The sequence below is a fragment of the Rhipicephalus microplus genome, chromosome 8 (assembly GCF_043290135.1).
Source record: "Rhipicephalus microplus isolate Deutch F79 chromosome 8, USDA_Rmic, whole genome shotgun sequence".
NCBI classification, from domain to species: domain Eukaryota; kingdom Metazoa; phylum Arthropoda; class Arachnida; order Ixodida; family Ixodidae; genus Rhipicephalus; species Rhipicephalus microplus.
In genome coordinates, this window is record NC_134707.1 from 39,112,905 (window position 1) to 39,130,952 (window position 18,048).

Consider the following 18,048-nt stretch of genomic DNA (forward strand, 5'->3'; position numbering starts at 1 on the left):
CTACACTAATATCTGGGTGCGTCATAAGAACTACCACGGCAACACTATTCGTCGGAGCTTACGAAGCAGCACTTTTAGCGGGTGTTTGTAAAGGTTATTAGCCCCTATGCATTGCCAATGCGTCTCGCGAATGGGCTGTCGCTGTGGATTATTGGTTATGGTGCTTAGCAGCTCACCCGAAAGACGCAGATTTGATCCAAGTGGTAGAAACCTATGCATTTTACGAGGTAATTGCATGTTTGAGAGCCCTGGCTAATTTACATTAGAGTGTACTACGACTATGACATTTTCAAGGAATATATTCACTTTGGGGCCTCGAACCTGTCACACAAGCCGAACGAATCAGTCTTGAAATCGGCCATTGATTGCAGTTGAACAGAACAGAACTAGGTGTGTGGCTCATGTGTGCTTCGGGCCTTCGTCTTTTGATATCCTACTATGGGCCATTTTCTTCGCAGAATTTAAGCAAAGTTATGTTACAGCTTTTATATCTTTATCTACATGCGACTGGTCAGGCTACCCTTCCATGAAAAAGACAAGTGGCGCAAAACATATATGACCACCACAAAACATATGAACGTGAGCACAGATAGACGCAATATTCGGGTGTGAAATCGTTAGAACTGTTTACGGGTAGACATGGTATGCCAGGTTTCCAGAACTGCCCTTTTTCGCTCTCAAGCTATCAGCAGACATTGAAAGAGGTACAGGCTTGCGTTTTGACAAGCAGAACCACGTCATGTGTTGTATATGTTTGTACATTAGCGCAAGTCGCAGAGAATAAGGTCCTCAGTACTTGAGCTACCAAAATTTTGCTGCTCATGCCAGCCCGTACGTTGAACAATCAACAAGCAATTCTAGCAATAGGCATGCGATAGCTGAACTGTTTGATAATATTTCCAAAAAGGACGACGAAAACAGTGGTGCAGAACTTCTGTGCGACCCTATTACAAAAAAAAAACGGCATCCCCAGCGTGATGCCAGTACATTTTTTGATAATGGTACATATTGGAGACACAGATACACGCTGGTAATTACTGGTAATTCGCTGAGTGAGGGCACTGGAACATAGCTGTGTCGCACTGATGAGGGCACTGGCTTAACCGCTGTGATGCTGGTGCACACTGGGAAGCGCTGGAAGGGGGGAATTTTCACTGGCGATTGGAATAGATAAACTCAAGTGCTGGTGAATACTAAAGCACGCACTGTTTCTACTAGCGCAGCGTGCACATTGGTGTAGCGTGTGCCGAGGTGTGTTTCGATGTCGTTAAATATAAAACGCTTGACTCGACGGCACGGATTGGACGACTCCAACCATCCCTACTTACCGCGCCGAGAGCGGTCTTACCCGTTGCCCGGCCCAGCGAGCGGCAGGATCGTGCCAGCCGTGTCGGTGTATATGTTACCTGCGCTTTTTTTCTTCGTATACACACAATTTTAAAGTGTGCGAATAACTGTAAAGTATAGTTTAGACATCCCTGAGCCCTAATCAACCCTTTCTCCGCGTGTACGGTGCCCACACAAGGAGCGACGACGATCGATGTATTGTGCTTTCAGCAACGCAGGCTGTCACCGAAAGCTTCCTTCCGAGTGCCGTAGCCGGTACTTCTCTGACTCGTATGTAAGAACATGCAATTTCGAGTTGGTAATTTGGTATGCTTTAGTGAACACACTGGCATACTTTTTCATTGGATTGCATTAGTAATTTCTGCGGCGGTTTCCGAGTTGCACGTACCGATGTAACTGCAAATCGGTACACTGGCACACCGGATGTATACAGCTATATCGTCACTTGTGCGAAAAAAAAACGCAATATTCAATCGTGTGCGCACATATGTACCCAACAAGTCGTTTTAAATCATCTGTAAATGTTGCCCAGTAGGAAGTGCGAGAAGCGACTATCATAGGAAAAAAAAAAATATCGGCAGCAACCGCCGGTCATTTGTGACTGCTCCTCCAGTCAATACTAGTTTTTTCAGAGGTAAGTTGCGAATTTTTCGAAAAAACTTTACATCCTTGCCATTATACGCATGCCATTCGGTACACGGAAGCTGTTCATCACTCTCGAATCAAGACGCAATTGTTATTTGGGAAGGAATATCGCGTCAATCTTGACTGTGCGACTTATAAACATGAAGTAGAACGGCGTGTTCTAAGGACAAAAAGTCATTTGACAATCGAACCAACATGTTGGTCAAGTTTTCAAATGCCAGCGCTGATACTGGGACGCTTCCGCTCCAGCATCCCATAAACATGCATTGCGCTGGACGCTGGTACCCAGTGGCGCTGTTTTTTGCAATAGGGGAGCCGTAATCCCGTAACCTAAATGCGAATGTGGAGTACTACACCTGATGATGGTTGGTGCGTGCCATGTCTGAATTCGAAAGTCTTTTTTATTTCAGCAAGAAGTAGTGCAATAATATTGTCACTTGGTCGTTACCTTAACGGACGCAGCAGACTGTATGCCAAGATAAAACTGCTTATTTTGCCGAACTTGTGGTTGACAAACAAAAAGTCAGATTAGAACGATTCACACTGAGCTTATAGTGATGAGCAGAGCGTCGGTTGTCGATAAACTAGTCATTCTTGAAACGCATTGTCTAATATCTCTCATCGAACTTTGCAGCCTAAATACTGGCCGTTGCACAAGCTCTGGGATACAAGTGTTGACGTCTTGGGCGCAATCCTAACAACACAATCTACTACAACTGTGAAGATTCTCGAACACTAAAGGCGCGGTTCACGCCATTACTGAGAGCCTTTGTAGGCGTAAACCAAGTACAACAAAAGTAAAATAAGAAATCTGTGTGGCCATTCGTTATGCAGTTCCCACGCCGCAAGTACCATGAGGCTCACTATGCTTGCAAATCCAGTTGCGTTATTTTATTTTTAAAAATGAATGCTTTGCGTCTGCAGGGCACAGAAAGTTCACAGGCTCCGGACGACAGCTTCTCATCCAACATCTCGGTCGACACGCTTGGGGCTCCCACGAATGCGTGCGCATTCTTTGCTGGCGACACGCTTCAACGTATGGTTGCGTTACACGGACGAATGTCAACGGTGGGCGAGCCGGGTGCAGAATCTGTCAGAGTGCGCGTTCCTCGGGATCTCGAAGTCCTGTATCGACGTCGCTGCAGCGTCGAGCTGGAGGTTACAGAAACTGAAGCTGCCACGGCTGCTCCCGTTGAACCAGAAGACACACGTAAGTGGTCATACCTGTTCATCATCATCATCTTCTTCTTCTTCAGCAGCAGCAGCAGCGGCCTGACTACGTCCACTGCACGACAAAGGCCTCTCCCACGTTCCACCAGTTAACGCGGTCCTGTGCTTGCTGCTGCCAATTTATACCCACAAACTTCTTAATCTCATACCTGTTCAAGAGACGATAAATTGGCCGGCCAAATCGCGCCTCGTGGATTTACGATGATGGTGCAATGTCGTGTTTTATTGCGAGAAGGCTTTTCCTTAGCTGCTTCGAGTGTGTTGTTCAGCGCTCAATTAGAAACAAGTTTTACGCTGCTAAACCCCTTTTCGAAAGTGAGGTTCAACGCTTTGTGCTAGGTGAGAAACTTGGTCAGCAAAATATGTGAGTGCGTGTCTTGCGCTTAGAATGCATCATTGCAAACTTTGCTTCCGTGATTGCTTCCGGCAGCGTGCTAAGAAACAAATCGCGAAGGCCACGATAGGAACAGCAGAGATGCTAAGCGATGCAGAACAACCTATAACGTCAGCTTTATAAAAGACAAAGTTTGTTTTTCAGGCAAAAAGCATCTTCATTTATTACTTACTTCAATGCCGAAAAAAAAAGATTACGTGCGATGTAAGTGTTCTACTTTTTCTTCGGACGAATACCTCCCCCGCAATAAATCTCATTAGTTTTCAATAATGAAGAATATAAAAAATTTGAACGTATCCACCTCACTTCAAATTGTCCTATTTTATTCAGGTTCTAAAGAAATAAATCAGCCACTGCTACGAAAGAATGCAGGTGTTGCTTTAGGCACTATGTAAAATTGTTACTAGACCAAAGTGTGCCCACTTCGCAACGACATAAACAGTACTTGTACGAATGCACAGAACACTAGACTTATTTAGGGTACCCGTTGGCTTCGCACTTGTATAAAAATATCTTGCAATAAAATATCTTTATTCTTTATTCAAAAAAAACCTTACAGGCCCCAGAACAGGGCATTGGGTAAGGGGGGGAGGAATCGGAATGGTACAGACAGGTAACGTTTACAGGCAGGATCAGTGCAAAAACAACGAAAAACTATATATATATATATATATATAAATGAGATCCCATTTTAGGCTATACATGGCGAGGTAAATTTGAGGGAATACAGCACTTGTTGATATGAACATAGCGACAGAGGGATACATTTTAAAATAAAAGACAAGGGGAATATAAAGCACCGTTACGCAATGCACTCAGAATACAAAAACAGGGTCACATGGTGAACAGAGTGAGTAGCTGACGGCAAAATGTATCGGGATTAGATATGAAGGCTATGCAATCAGGGAGGTCATTCCAAAGACGAACGGCCCGAGACAGTGGTGATGAATTGAATGCATTAGTTCGCATTAGTTCGCATATGCGCATGAAGCTGAACTGATTATGCAATCTGCGTGAAAAAGAGTGAGGTGTTTGAAGCTGAAGCCGCGTTCATTTATTAGAGGTAATATATTTCTGGAACAGACAGAGAAGAGCAATACTGCGACGGCTATCCAATGACGGCAGCTGAAGATCTGATTTAATTCGCGCTATGTTTGACGTGATGTCGTAGTTTCGTGATATGAAGCGGGCACCTATATTTTGAATCCTTTCTACCATAATAATCAAGTAGTTTTGATGAGGAAACCAAATTGCTGAGGCGAATTCTAATATTGACAGAATAAAGGTAAGAAAGGCTAGTTTTCGAATATTAGTAGGGGCATTTCTCAAAATGCGGCGTAGGTAGCCCAGTGAACGTGATGCTTTGGCACAGGTAGACTCGATATGTGAGGCCCATGAAAGATTCTCTGTGAGAAGAACACCTAGGTATTTGTAGGAAGAAGTGTGGGAAAGCATGGTATTGTTCAAGTAATAGGAGAATTCAGAGTTTACGTGTTTACGGGTGAAAGACATTACCTCGCATTTTGTTAAGTTCAGTTTCATAAGCCACTTGTCGCACCAGTTACAAATATGGTTGAGATCTGCTTGAATGGTTAAGTGGTCATTACTGGAGTTTATAGAACGGTATATTATACAATCATCGGCAAATAGACGCATGCAAGAAGTAATCTCGGAAGGTAAGTCATTAATGTAGATTAAAAATAGTAAGGGCCCAAGGACGCTGCCTTGCGGTACGCCCGAACTAACAGAAGAAAAAGGGGACGCAAGAATGTTCACAACAGTGAACTGCTGTCGAAAAGAAATGAAGTTTCGAATCCAGGTTAATGTTAAAGAATCAAGTCGTAGAGCAGATAGCTTAGAGATTAGTCGGCAATGGGGCACACGATCAAAGGCTTTAGAAAAGTCAAGAAAGATACAGTCCGTTTGAAGGTTGCTGTTCATGTTTGAATGTAAATCGGTGGTGAATTCAAACAGTTGTGTGTCACACGAAAATCCCTTTCTAAAACCATGCTGATTAGGAAAAAAAAAATTCCATATAGGCGGCGTCAAGTTCAGGAAAAGTAGGCACATTGGAAGAATCTTCCCGAGTGAAAACAGATGAGAAGAACCTGTTGAAAACAGAGGGACAATCGGCGATAGGAATAGGTATTTTGTCAGCTCCATGTAAAGTAATAGTGTTAGTATCTCTGACCGGAGATATAGTTCGCCAAAATTTTTTGGGATTAGACTGAAGCAGGGAAGGTAGGTCTTGCGAGTAATATTTATCTTTAGCTGAGGTTATTGCTGAGCAGTAGGTTTTCAAACAGTGTCTGTATGCCTGCCATGCCCCATCAGTGCGCAAGCGTTTAGCCCTGTTGTACAACCGTTTCTTCTTGTTTCGCAGTTTGCTAAGGGACTTGCTGAACCAGGGGCTTAATTTATCGTTGGTTATGGACACTAAGGGAACATTCTGACCGACTAGCGCTGTTAATTTATCTCTGTAGAGTACCCAGTTTTCATTTACGGATCGATAAATGAAAGTAGGTAGTAACTCTTTAAAAAAAATTGTTCTAGTTCTGTGTTAATGGCAGCGTAATTTCCTCTATTGTAATCGCGAATTCGTTTTGTTGTTTTGCCAGATACGGGCTTCGGGATGCTTAAATTAAGTTGGAGGAGGTTATGGTCACTAAAACCGCTCACATTTGAAATTGAAAGTATTGTGTCAGGAGCGTTGGTGAATACCAAGTCCAGGATATTGGAAGCACGGGTGGGTTCTTTGACAACTTGGAACAGGTTGAAATCCAACGTTAGATTTATTAGTTCTAAAGACGCTTGACATGAGGATGATATGTGTTCCAAGTCGATAAGAGGAAAATTAAAGTCGCCAAGAAGATATACATGGTTAGATGGGCATGACTGAATGGCATGAGAGATGGTATTACGCAAGTCCCCCAAAAAGGAATGATCAGAATCTGGTGCACGGTAACAAGCCCCAATTAATACCACACTAGATGACATAGACAAAGCTGCCCATACAATTTCGACGGAAGATTTCGAATCAATCCAATGCGAATGAAGCGTTTTCTTAATAGCAAGGAGTACGCCGCCACCGCGCCTATTTACGCGGTCGTTCCTATAAATTTTGTAAAGGTCGTTGTGAGGTAGTACTTCGTTATCTCTTATATCTGGATTCAACCATGTCTCCGTTAGTACTACTATATCTGAATCGCTATCATCAAGAAAAGAACAAAACGTGTCACGTTTGTGTAACAAGCTTCGGATGTTCGTGTACGCGACCGAGAGTGGAAAGGCTGCTTGGGGCAAGAGATGCGGCGCGTGTGAGTTTAAGCTTACATCTAGCTATCTGGAAGATTGAGCAACTGTGTCATTAACGGCATCATACACATATACCTTCTTATCCAAGTGAAGCTTGTCAAGGACCAACTTGTACGGCTTGTCGAATGATCTGGCAAAAGCGACCAACTTTCTTCTGGCCACACGTGCTGATGGCGCAAAGTCTTCCCCAATCGAAAAAGTTGTTCCCTTAAGCTTACGAGCTGCAGACAAGATGCTCTGTTTGTCCCTAAATGAAGACAATTTTGCTATAATGGGCCGTTTTTTTCCAATGGAAAATTTGCCCAGGCGGTGTACACGTTCATACTGCACACTTGTAGTGGCAAGTTCGAGTTTTTCTGCGCAGAATTTGATGACCTTTTCTTCAGACGCTGCCCAATTTTCTTTTTCGTCATCCTCTAAACCAAAAAATATCACGTTGGAACGTCTTAATCTGTTTTCTGCATCGTCGCATCTGGAAGTTATTTGTTGTAGCTGACTTGAGATATCATGCAAGGCATTTTCAGAAGGAACTACTTCAGGGGAAGCTGGATCGATTGCACCGGTTTCAAGAGCAGTTACTTTCGCTATAAGATTCTGGATTTTTCCATTAGTAGTTGCTTGTTCCGCCTTAATACCCTGAAGTTCAAGCAAAACAGACTTGAGTTCAGTACGCAGTTTCTCAATTGCCCCCAAAGCCGATTCGAAGGCAACACCCTCTGCCTTACTCATCGGGCCGGGGTTCGATTCAACATTGCCTGCCAGCAAGAGCAGCAAGTGAACAAGGGAAGAAGTTATGCATAATGAACAATTCAAGATATGCTTTTTAACGCAAGACAACTCTAATGGGCACGACACCGCAATAAGGCAGTAATTGTTCGTTTTGTAACACATGGCATGGTTCAAGTAACTAACCTGGAAGAAGATCATTTGTGAGCAGCGCATGGCGGAAGCAGTGCCGTGCCCGATGGTGTTGGCGGCTGGCTCCAATTTATGCTTTGCTCCACTTGCGTCACCGGTAAACATGCCCAATCCGGGTTGCCAGGCGTTGGAAGCGGATGCATCCAGACCCGGCGGGGATCCGAGCAGGACCGGACTAAGCGGTGGTGGCTCGTCGAAGTGCAGCGGGAAAAAGCCAGGCAGCCAAGAATGTACGGTCCATAACAGTGTGGCCTGGAAGAAGATCATTTGTGAGCAGCGCATGGCGGAAGCAGTGCCGTGCCCGATGGTGTTGGCGGCTGGCTCCAATTTATGCTTTGCTCCGCTTGCGTCACCGGTAAACATGCCCAATCCGGGTTGCCAGGCGTTGGAAGCGGATGCATCCAGACCCGGCGGGGATCCGAGCAGGACCGGACTAAGCGGTGGTGGCTCGTCGAAGTGCAGCGGGAAAAAGCCCGGCAGCCAAGAGTGTACGGTCCATAACAGTGTGGCCTGGAAGAAGATCATTTGTGAGCAGCGCATGGCGGAAGCAGTGCCGTGCCCGATGGTGTTGGCGGCTGGCTCCAATTTATGCTTTGCTCTGCTTGCGTCACCGGTAAACATGCCCAATCCGGGTTGCCAGGCGTTGGAAGCGGATGCATCCAGACCCGGCGGGGATCCGAGCAGGACCGGACTAAGCGGTGGTGGCTCGTCGAAGTGCAGCGGGAAAAGCATATCTCACTGATATGTCTCCGCTATTTTTTATTGGACTAGGAATAAAGTGATGGGCTCTCCGGAAATTGCAACAAGACAGGATATCCTTCAAGAGAGGAAGCTATCAATTGGGTTACAACTTGCTTTCAAAAATAGCAACCGAACTGAGTGTTTCCTGTCCTAAAGAAGCTGTGAAACTTTTGGCACTCTTTAATGACCATACTACCAGAATAATCGCGAAAAACTAAGGATATGCGGCAGCAGAGCTAGAAGGTTTGTGTTTGTTGTAGGCCCATGTGCTCAGATTTGGGTGCACGACCCCAGGTGGTCGAAATTTCCGGAGCCCTTCACTACGGCGTCTCTCATAATCATACGGTGGTTTTGGCACGTTAAATCTTACATATAAATCAATCACATATAAGGTTTTTGTTGAGATAACCGATAAGTCATGATGTATCAAATGCGGTGAAAAGAAGCATCATCCTGACAAAAAGGCGAGAAAAAGCCTTTGGCGATCGGGCGACGCGATAGTGATAAGATAGGTTTTAGCAAACTTTATTGTGCTTCGCACTTCAATTCCAGCTTATTTTCTCTTTTAAGTGAACTGCTATACGATGGCCATGAAACAGGGACCAAGAAATGAAAGCGAATGTTTTAATGTATTGTGGTGGAGCCGTTAGCGAAAATAGTTGGGGACGTGTGCAACTCATTTGGCTGAACTTGAGGCTGGGAAACAGAAAATCAGGCTACGATGACGCGCATGGTACTCTGATAACGTCGAACAGGGCGTAGGCCATCAGTAAATATATTACACTGCAAATCATTTCACACCCTTAAGGGTGGATTTTTGAATAAATCAACCATCTTACACCTATTATTTCTGCCAAACTTATCCGTATGGGTGTAAGTTCTGCAATTCCACCTTTTGTACGCCCATTTCTCATTTTTAGGTGTATCATAGGTATATGTTAGCAAATTACACCCAAGGGTGTTTCCTTGAACGTTACACCTATCATATATGTATATAGTTGAGAGCATCAATACATATCACATCTCAACGGATGCAATCAAACCGCATGCCAAAAGTCTGGTGAAAAGATCGTTGTTGCGGCATTCGTTTTCATTTCCCATAATTCATTCGCCAAAATATATCGTGCTATGTATTATATATATTAAACCACCCCCTATTTATTATATTCAGAAGATTCCTCACATGTTCAATGACTTAATTCATGGGTTAACTTTTTGGGATTCCTACTAAAAATATTTTGCTGCCGCTTATGTTCATTCTTCCCTAATTCTCACAGAGACATCAGTAAAAAAGATTATGTTGCACTTAAACATAACAAGAAACGATTACACACGGTTTTCGACAGGCTATCGTGAGCGCTTTCTCATTTGAAATCACACTAAGTTTTTTGTACCAGAGGTCCTCATTTTTTAAAGACGATAGTCTTTTTTGGGGACCTTCAACGCAAAAATTTTGGTCTGCCTGCCTGCCTGCCTGTCTGTCTGTCTGTACATTTGTCGGTTTGTCCACTCTATACGGCATTTGGTACTTGAAATGGCCGACCTCATCGGCAGCGCCCACCAGTGTTGCTCAAGATTGAGCGTTCATGCTTGTGCAATCGTCAATTAAAAAGCCATGATTGCGCATGTCTGTGGCACCATAACAACACGTATATATTCTGCATGTGCGTCTTTTGCTAGAAAAAGCATACATTAGTAATATTAAGCGCCGCAGCGCTTATCACGCTGCGCTGACCATGCAATGCTTGCACGGAATAGGGAGTGTTTCCAACGCTTTGCTAAGGTGGTGGAATATACCCGTCGCCTTGCGTTCTACACCTTATCACCTCAGAGATGGGCGGTCACACCCTTATCAAAGCCACACGCTTTGTTTTCTAGGAAGACTGCCAGATGGCGCTCATGTCTCACGTGCGACATGATTTGATGTTCTTTTTCGCCTTAGCTGTACGCTCGAGGCACTCAAACGCAGTGCCTACAGAATACCACTCACCGACTTTATTGCGCAGAACACCAAATAAATGTCCTGTTCACTCTCTCCACACGCAAGACTATCTTTTTTTGACGACATTTGCAGACACATGAAGATTCGGGGCCAATTTTTTACAATAGGGGTCCATATATTTCCTCACACTGAAGTATTTCGCATCAATACACGGGTCCCTGATTTATTCAGTGAGTTATATTTAGATCTATGAACATGGGTCAGTTCAAATTGAATGTTTGTAGTATTCGCATTGCCACGGAACTAGGCATGTTTGCAATTAACAGGCTAAGCTTACTCTGATGCAGCTGCTGTGCACGCATGCGGCGCCGCAGGACAAGCTTGGCGCACATACGCTGAGCACGGGTGAACTCTTCCAATGGGTCGCACCACTCTGTGGGCACTTAGTGCTCTTTTTATATTTACTTGAAATGCACGCTTGCGCGTCGTATAATATACACGTGAATGATCGTAGACAACACTAGCGCAATGTACCCGTGCCACAAAGATGGAGAGTAGTTGACTAATTGCAGCATTGTAATTGACAGTTGTTACTGTCACGTTACAATGTACTGATAATCGCACATTGGTATGCTCACACAAAATTTAAGACTTGAAATAAAAGCAAGCGTCTTTCATACTTTGTCGGTAAAAAAAAGCAAAGCCCCCGGTTCTTGCTGAGTGGCAGAGTGTTATTTAAAAGAAGCTAATAGCACAGCAGGGGTGTTGCTAGGATTTATGCGTGCAAGGGAACAGAAAGAGGAAAAAAGGGGGCCTGGCGCAATTTGTATGTAAATTTTTGCCTGTAGTTGCATACGTGCGGATCCGAATCGCAAGCTTTCTTTTTTTTTTGCGAAATGGGCCAAATCCTGACCCGAAAGTAGCTCAAATGACACTCAATTGGCTCATACATACGTTCACGTTTCCTGTAAAACAGTAATAATTAAACATTATTTATAAATATTACTGTTCTAGAAGAACGTTGATAGTATGTATATGTCAAGGCAGCGTTAGTTGAGCTTGTTTCGGTTCTAGATTTGCCCCATTTTGAATTAAAAAATATCTCCTCAAACGAACATAAAAAAGGGTGGGAGATGTGTCAAATATGGAACAACCTCCTTTCCACCCTTCCCTAACTTTTTATTTATATCTATGTTCCGCAAGTAACAAATTTTGACTCCGAAATGTCGAAACAACGCCGCAATAACGCCTCACCCGGGAAAAAAAATGTACAATACGAAGGCTACGCATTTGCCACCTGCACACGTCAGTGGCAAAAAAAAAAAGACTTTGAAGCTCTGCTAGCAAATAAATATGTTGTCAAGCAAGAAATATTACACTATATCTTGGAGGCTTGACATAGCTTGGAAATTATATCATAAAACGGTACTGCTATGTGTTTGGTTTCGGTTTCGGTTTTGAGGTCTCGGGGCAACTGCGCATCGCCATCGTCAACAGGCAGACTTTGAATTGGGTGGTAACATGTCGTGTGCGTGTTTGCTGCAGGCTCACGGTGGTTTATTATTTTACTATTCACTTGCTTTGTCAGGGACGCGTACTTATACGGCTTGCACAGTTTAACTTGTGCTTACAGTAGATACAGTACGTGTCACTGCAATCTGTGGCGGGTCGGCTAGTACAGAACAACTTCGGTGCGGCGGAGTGTGTGTCCTCTGTCAACGGCTTTCGTTGAAGCTTGTGCCCGCCGCAAGCAGTGTTTCCGATCAAGCAATCAACGGACTGTACGCTGGGAGCTACATGGAGAACGCTTTTGGATTTCGTGCTATTGCTGAAAAGGTAAGCTTTCGTGTATGCGAACAACGAAGTGCAGAAGTGTGTGCCCGCCTGCCAACTCCCGATTTGCCCGCGATACTCGTAATTGCAGGAAGCGACCGTCTCATGGCGTCGGTAGCTTCGTGACCTTCGCTCGCTGTGTGCTTATCAGCTGCGATGTCTCAACAGTCGCAGTGTTCGTGAACCTCGCTTTGGGGCTTGGTTAAAGAAAACGGGGGGATGTGCCCCGCGCAGATAAACCTTACCGCATTCGGCAGCGGGTGAGAAAACAAAGGGGGGGGGGGGGGGCTGAGCGAGCCGAGGGGGGCGAAAGAAATGGCATAATAATAATAATAACGAAGCAGATCAACGGTAAAAGAGGCGCCAGTTGTCAGTTAGCGGGACTGCAGTGGACAAATGGGGCGCGTTTATTACGCGGGAGAAAAAAAAAATCCAGATTTCAATGACTGAAGATAGGGGTGCGTTTTTAATGCGAGTAAATACGCTATTTAAAGCAACAATTGAAAAATACTTAAACTTTGTATCAGTACCCCTTTGATGCCTGCGCTTTGCAGCGGCGTGACGTGTTTTGTTAAAAATCGTGCAGCTAACCAAAGAATATGTACCTTGTTTAATCAGTGATTCGCGCTTTTTATGCGTTGCTAGGTTTGTTTATATTTATACTAGTATATCGCAAATAATCAGGATATAGAAATATTGATCTGCTTTAATAAGGGATTGAACAGCCACACTCAATTGCACACATCTTTTTGCATTTTTGCACCATTGTACTGCGGCACATAGAATATTGTAGAATAGAATATTTCTGTATATTTTGGTGTAGGGTTTTGCGATGTGGTTACATATGAAAGCTTAGCCAAAGTGTACCAACAAACACGCACACAAAACTTTCAGTTAGACTGATACAGCACAGATGATAATGGTGTAGGCATAGTTAGCTACTAAAGAACACGCTCGCGAAAAACAAAATGAGGATGGCGACACAGGTGGCTGTAAATGAAAGCAGGTAGACCTAACAGCTCTTGTCTGTTTCATGCATTTTGTCTGTGCAGGTTTCATCCTTACGAATGTAAGGACACTGATTCAACTAATAAGCCCTCCATGCATATATTCCTGTTAGCTACTTCTCCAATATGTCGTGCATTTTTTAAATTACACATATTTATGGTCCAACAGTTCAGAGCTTATTGAGCATATATTTAACTTACTTGTGATACATTATCTGTTGCATGGCTGTTTTTATGAATTAAAAAAACTCAACTGCGAATGAGCTGCTTATGCATGCACTCGAAGAATAGGGTTAGCACTTCTTATTTATTCTTGAGAGTAGTCAGTTTTACTCGTGGCCTAAAGTAATCATTTTGTTGACCAATAAGCAACCTGTGAAAGACATAAAATTATCGAGTACGCCAAATTTATGTAACTGGAGAAGACATTTAGAGGTGAGCTCCCACAAATACACAGTGCTGTTTTTTCAGCAGCAGTTGTCATATTGTAAGTGCTGTTGATCCTTCTATATTGGGGCTTGCTCGATGTTTTACACTATTTTCACACAGTAGATCCTACATCTGTGATGTGTACATGTCTACACAACGATCCTTCAAAGTAAATGATAAATATTGCTACTTTTCTGTCTGAATGGGTTTATATGATTTTTTGTATCAACCATTGTAGTGGCCTATTGGTTAGGGTATTCTAGCTTAGCAAGAAAACTTGGTATAAACGCTGAAATTTGAGCTTCCCAGTATATTTCAAACTTCTTGGTAGGTGCATGATTCAAGAGAGAAGCACTTTTTCACCACCACCACGGTGGTGAAAAAACCATACTCAAACATGGCACTTGCATTCGTACACTAATATGCACAGATGCTTGTAAACGTAAAAGTGAATAGTGGTAAAGCTGAAAGTGAAGAAGCTGGAGCTTTTTGTTATATGACTCATCATAATGAGGTTCTGATTGTTCCCAGTATTTTTTAAATGCTTAGTTGAATGTTGTGCATCTCTTACATGCAGAATGTTGAAAGGAAAGCACACTACGTCTCCTACGATGGACTGGGTGCTGACAATGCAGTGCACTCTTCATCACAACCTGAAAGCAGCTGTTCCGGGCTCACGACCTCACTCAAAGGGTCGCAGCAGTGGTGGACGCTACTCATAGGGTGCACCAAATATCTTGTACATTTTAGAAACATTCCTCTGATAGGAAAGGCTTCATCTCAAGCTGTGTGTCCTATATACCTATTTATATTTTCAATATAAGTATCAGTTTGCCATCAGATCAACAGCAGTGCGTGTAGAAAACTGTGTACAATGCATAATGTTACAGTTGTATGAAAAACTGGAGATGGCCTACATGTCGCCAGCTTAAAAGGTTGATCCACTAATGGGTCAATCCACGCCAAACATACCCAGCTATTTTAGCGACCATCTCAAATGTATTAAAAAAATTGTGATGATTTACTGCATTGAAAACAGTGAAACAGTAAAATAACTTCAAAAGAAAAAAAATTTTCGGTCACGTAGTTGCCTTCTGAACTTACTGGAATATCGCTTCAGTGTGGTTTGTGGGAAGGTAGTTTAAAAGTACTGCTCATTGCTTCGATACCAAAATTTGTCTACATGTTAAGTACAAGTTCATGTGTAAAGTGTTTGAAGCGCAGTAATATTAGTGCAATTTCACTGGCACATACGCCTCCAAGACTAACAATGTGCTTGATACGACTGGTTGGTGCTGTATGGTAGACAAAGAAAATGCTTAACAGCGCAAAGGACAAGAAGGGAAAGAAGAAACGAGAACAGAGCCCTGAACAAACAATCAAAGTTTATTGCAAATCAACTGCAATCTATAGAAAACAGAATCTGCGCATAACCACGCACCATAAGCAGAATCGCACATACATGCACCATACAGCCTACCTTATCAACAACCGGTCATGTAAATGGACCCAAGATAACTAACTTCACAGCAGTTCAGAAAAATTAGGGTACGCTAACACAGGAAGCAGCAAGTTGTTGAATATAGAAAGCTTCACTAATCTCGTGCTCGCGCCGATTTTTATATCCCCCGTGATCAAACACTTGTTGAGAATTGGCTGACAACAAGACTTATTACAATGGTCTGCCAAGTGGCTGGGAAGGAAACCTTTTAGAGAGTTAGCGTACCCCCTCAACCGATCATTCATGCATCGCCCTGTTTGGCCAATGTAACCATGCCCAATAGTAAAAAAATATCTTGTAGAGAATCGCTAAAACACATTCAAGATGGCACGTAGCGTGTTTCTTAGTGCATTCCTCTTTCTTAGGTCCTTCGCTGTTGACCCTGTGACATAGCCCAGCGAGTTTATCACGTGCGCAGAACACAACTCTTACACCTATTTTGCCAGTGACTTTCTTTAGCCTTTGGGAAACTTCGTGTATGTAGGGAATAACAGCCTTGCTAGAATGAGGCTTGTTGAGTTAGCTGTTGCTTTGTCTCTTATCAACCACTCTTAGTGACGTTAGGAGAGTCTCGGCAATGGAAGTTAGCTCGGGATTAGAAAAGCCTCCTTGTTGAAGGCAGTGAACTTGGAGCGAGAAACTACACTCTATCTGGCGGTGACAAGAGCCAGTTAAAATTGCCTTTAGGCAGGAAAAAGCGATGCTTCACTTGACCAGCTTAGAATGGGCGGACGTAAAAAGGAGGTTCTTTCTTGAGAATGACTCGTACCGCCAACATACATGATGAATAAAAAAAGCATTTCTAATTCTAGACATCGTAGCTTGTCGTCAGAAATAAACTCCGACGGTATTTCTAGTTTCTTCATTTCACACCCGAAAACGTCAAATATCTCATCGGTGGTTCGCCGAGGGTCAGATTGATCGATGCGGTAAAGCACTAAAAAGTCGTCAACGTAGTCGAACACTTTAACTGTACTCGTGTGATCAAAGTTAGCCATGAGACTTCTTTCATACCGCGCGGGTAAAAAGTCACAAAGAACCGGTGCTAAACTTGAGCCATTGCACACATCTCTACCGGTGAGTTGCATTTTTTGGCGTGAAATGATGCAACTGGAATTAAAGTCGGAGTTCGATTCATGACGACAAGTTACGATGCCTTGACTTGGAAATGGTTTTTTGGTTGACCATGTATATTGGCGGTACGAACTTTTCTCAAGGAAAAGCCTTCTTTTTACGTCCACTAATTCTAAGCTAGTCAAGCGAAGCATCGCTTTTTCCTGCCTAAAGGCAATTCTAACTGACTCTTGTCACCGCCAGATAGAGTGCAGTTTCTCGTTCTAAGTTCCCTGCCTTCAACAAGCAGGCTTTTCTAATCCCCTGCTAACTTCTATTGCCGAGACTCTTCTAATGTCACTAAGATTGCCTGATGAGACACAAAGCAAGAGCTAACTCAACAAGCCTCAATCTAGCAAGGCTGTTATTCCCTACGTACACGAAGTTTCCCATAGGCTAAAGAAAGTCGCTGGAAAAATAGGTGTAAAAGTTGCGTTGTGCGCACGCGACAAGCTCGCTGGCCTATGTCGCAGGGTCAACAGCGAAGGACCTGAGAAAGAAGCATGCACTAAGAAACACGCTATGCACCATGTTGAATGTGTTTTAGCTATTCTCTACAAGATATTATTTACCTGTGGACATCGGCCAAACAGGGCGATGCATGAATGATCGGTTGAGGGAGCACGCTAACTCTCTAAAAGGTTTCCTTCCCAGCCTCTTGGTAGATCATTGTAATAAGTCTTGTTGACAGCCAATTCTTGACAAGTGTTTGATTACGGGGGATATAAAAATCGGCGCGAGCACGAGATTAGTGAAGCTTTCTATATTCAAGAACTTGGCGCTTCCTGTCTTAGTGCACCCTCAATTTTTTTAACTGCTGTGAAGTTAGTTATCTGGGGTCCCCTTATATGACCAGTTGTCGATAAGGTAGGTCGTATGGTGCATGTATGTGCAATTCTGCTTATAATGCGTGGTTATGCGCAGATTCTGTTTTCTGTATATTGTAGTTGGTTTGTAATAAGCTTTGGTTGTTTGTTCAAGGCTCTGTTCTCGTCTCATCTTTTCTTTCTTGTCGTTTGCGCTGTTAAGCACTTTCTTCGTCTACTATGCCTACAAGAACTTAGCCAACATGTGTTATGAATGTCTGACTAATGAATACCAACTACACAAAAGGTATATTTTGAGGAAATAATATTATGAGACTTCTCAAGCTGCTAAGCATTACGAGAAAAAATTACGAGTTTCGCAGAATTGTCATTTTCGTTTATATTGAGACCCGATTTGCACTGCGGAGTGGTCCAAATAAATATGACCTTCAAACCTGAATCGAAAGGAAAAAAAAAGGTAGTTTCATGTGCCAATTGTTATCATTACATTTTTTTGTTTTAAGGAAGAAAATAAGTTTTGAACTTTCCCATTGATGAAAATAGAAAATTTCAAGGTGGCAGCTGTTGTATGACGAAATGGGAAGATAGGCACCAATGGGAATGCTAAAAAAATATTTTCTTCCTTAAAACAAAAAATTCAATGATAGTATATGAAAAGAAGTGTTCATTTGCTTTCAATTTATGTATAAAGGTAATATTTAGTTAAGCCACCACAAGGCATAAATCGCATCTGAATATGATCAAAAATTACGATTTTGTAGAATTTATGAATTTTTCTCATAAAGTTTACCAGCTTGATAAGTCTC

General features: G+C 43.0%; 1 protein-coding gene across 1 annotated transcript in view; it reads left to right on the forward strand.

Moving 5' to 3' along the window:
- The window catches only part of LOC119164394 (uncharacterized), a 32,101-nt gene that overhangs the window by 685 nt on the left and 13,368 nt on the right, over positions 1-18,048 (forward strand). Inside the window, exon 2 of the mRNA XM_037416575.2 lies at positions 2,917-3,202. Coding sequence (XP_037272472.2) covers positions 2,917-3,202 — 286 coding nt within the window. The remainder of the gene's footprint in view (positions 1-2,916; positions 3,203-18,048) is intronic.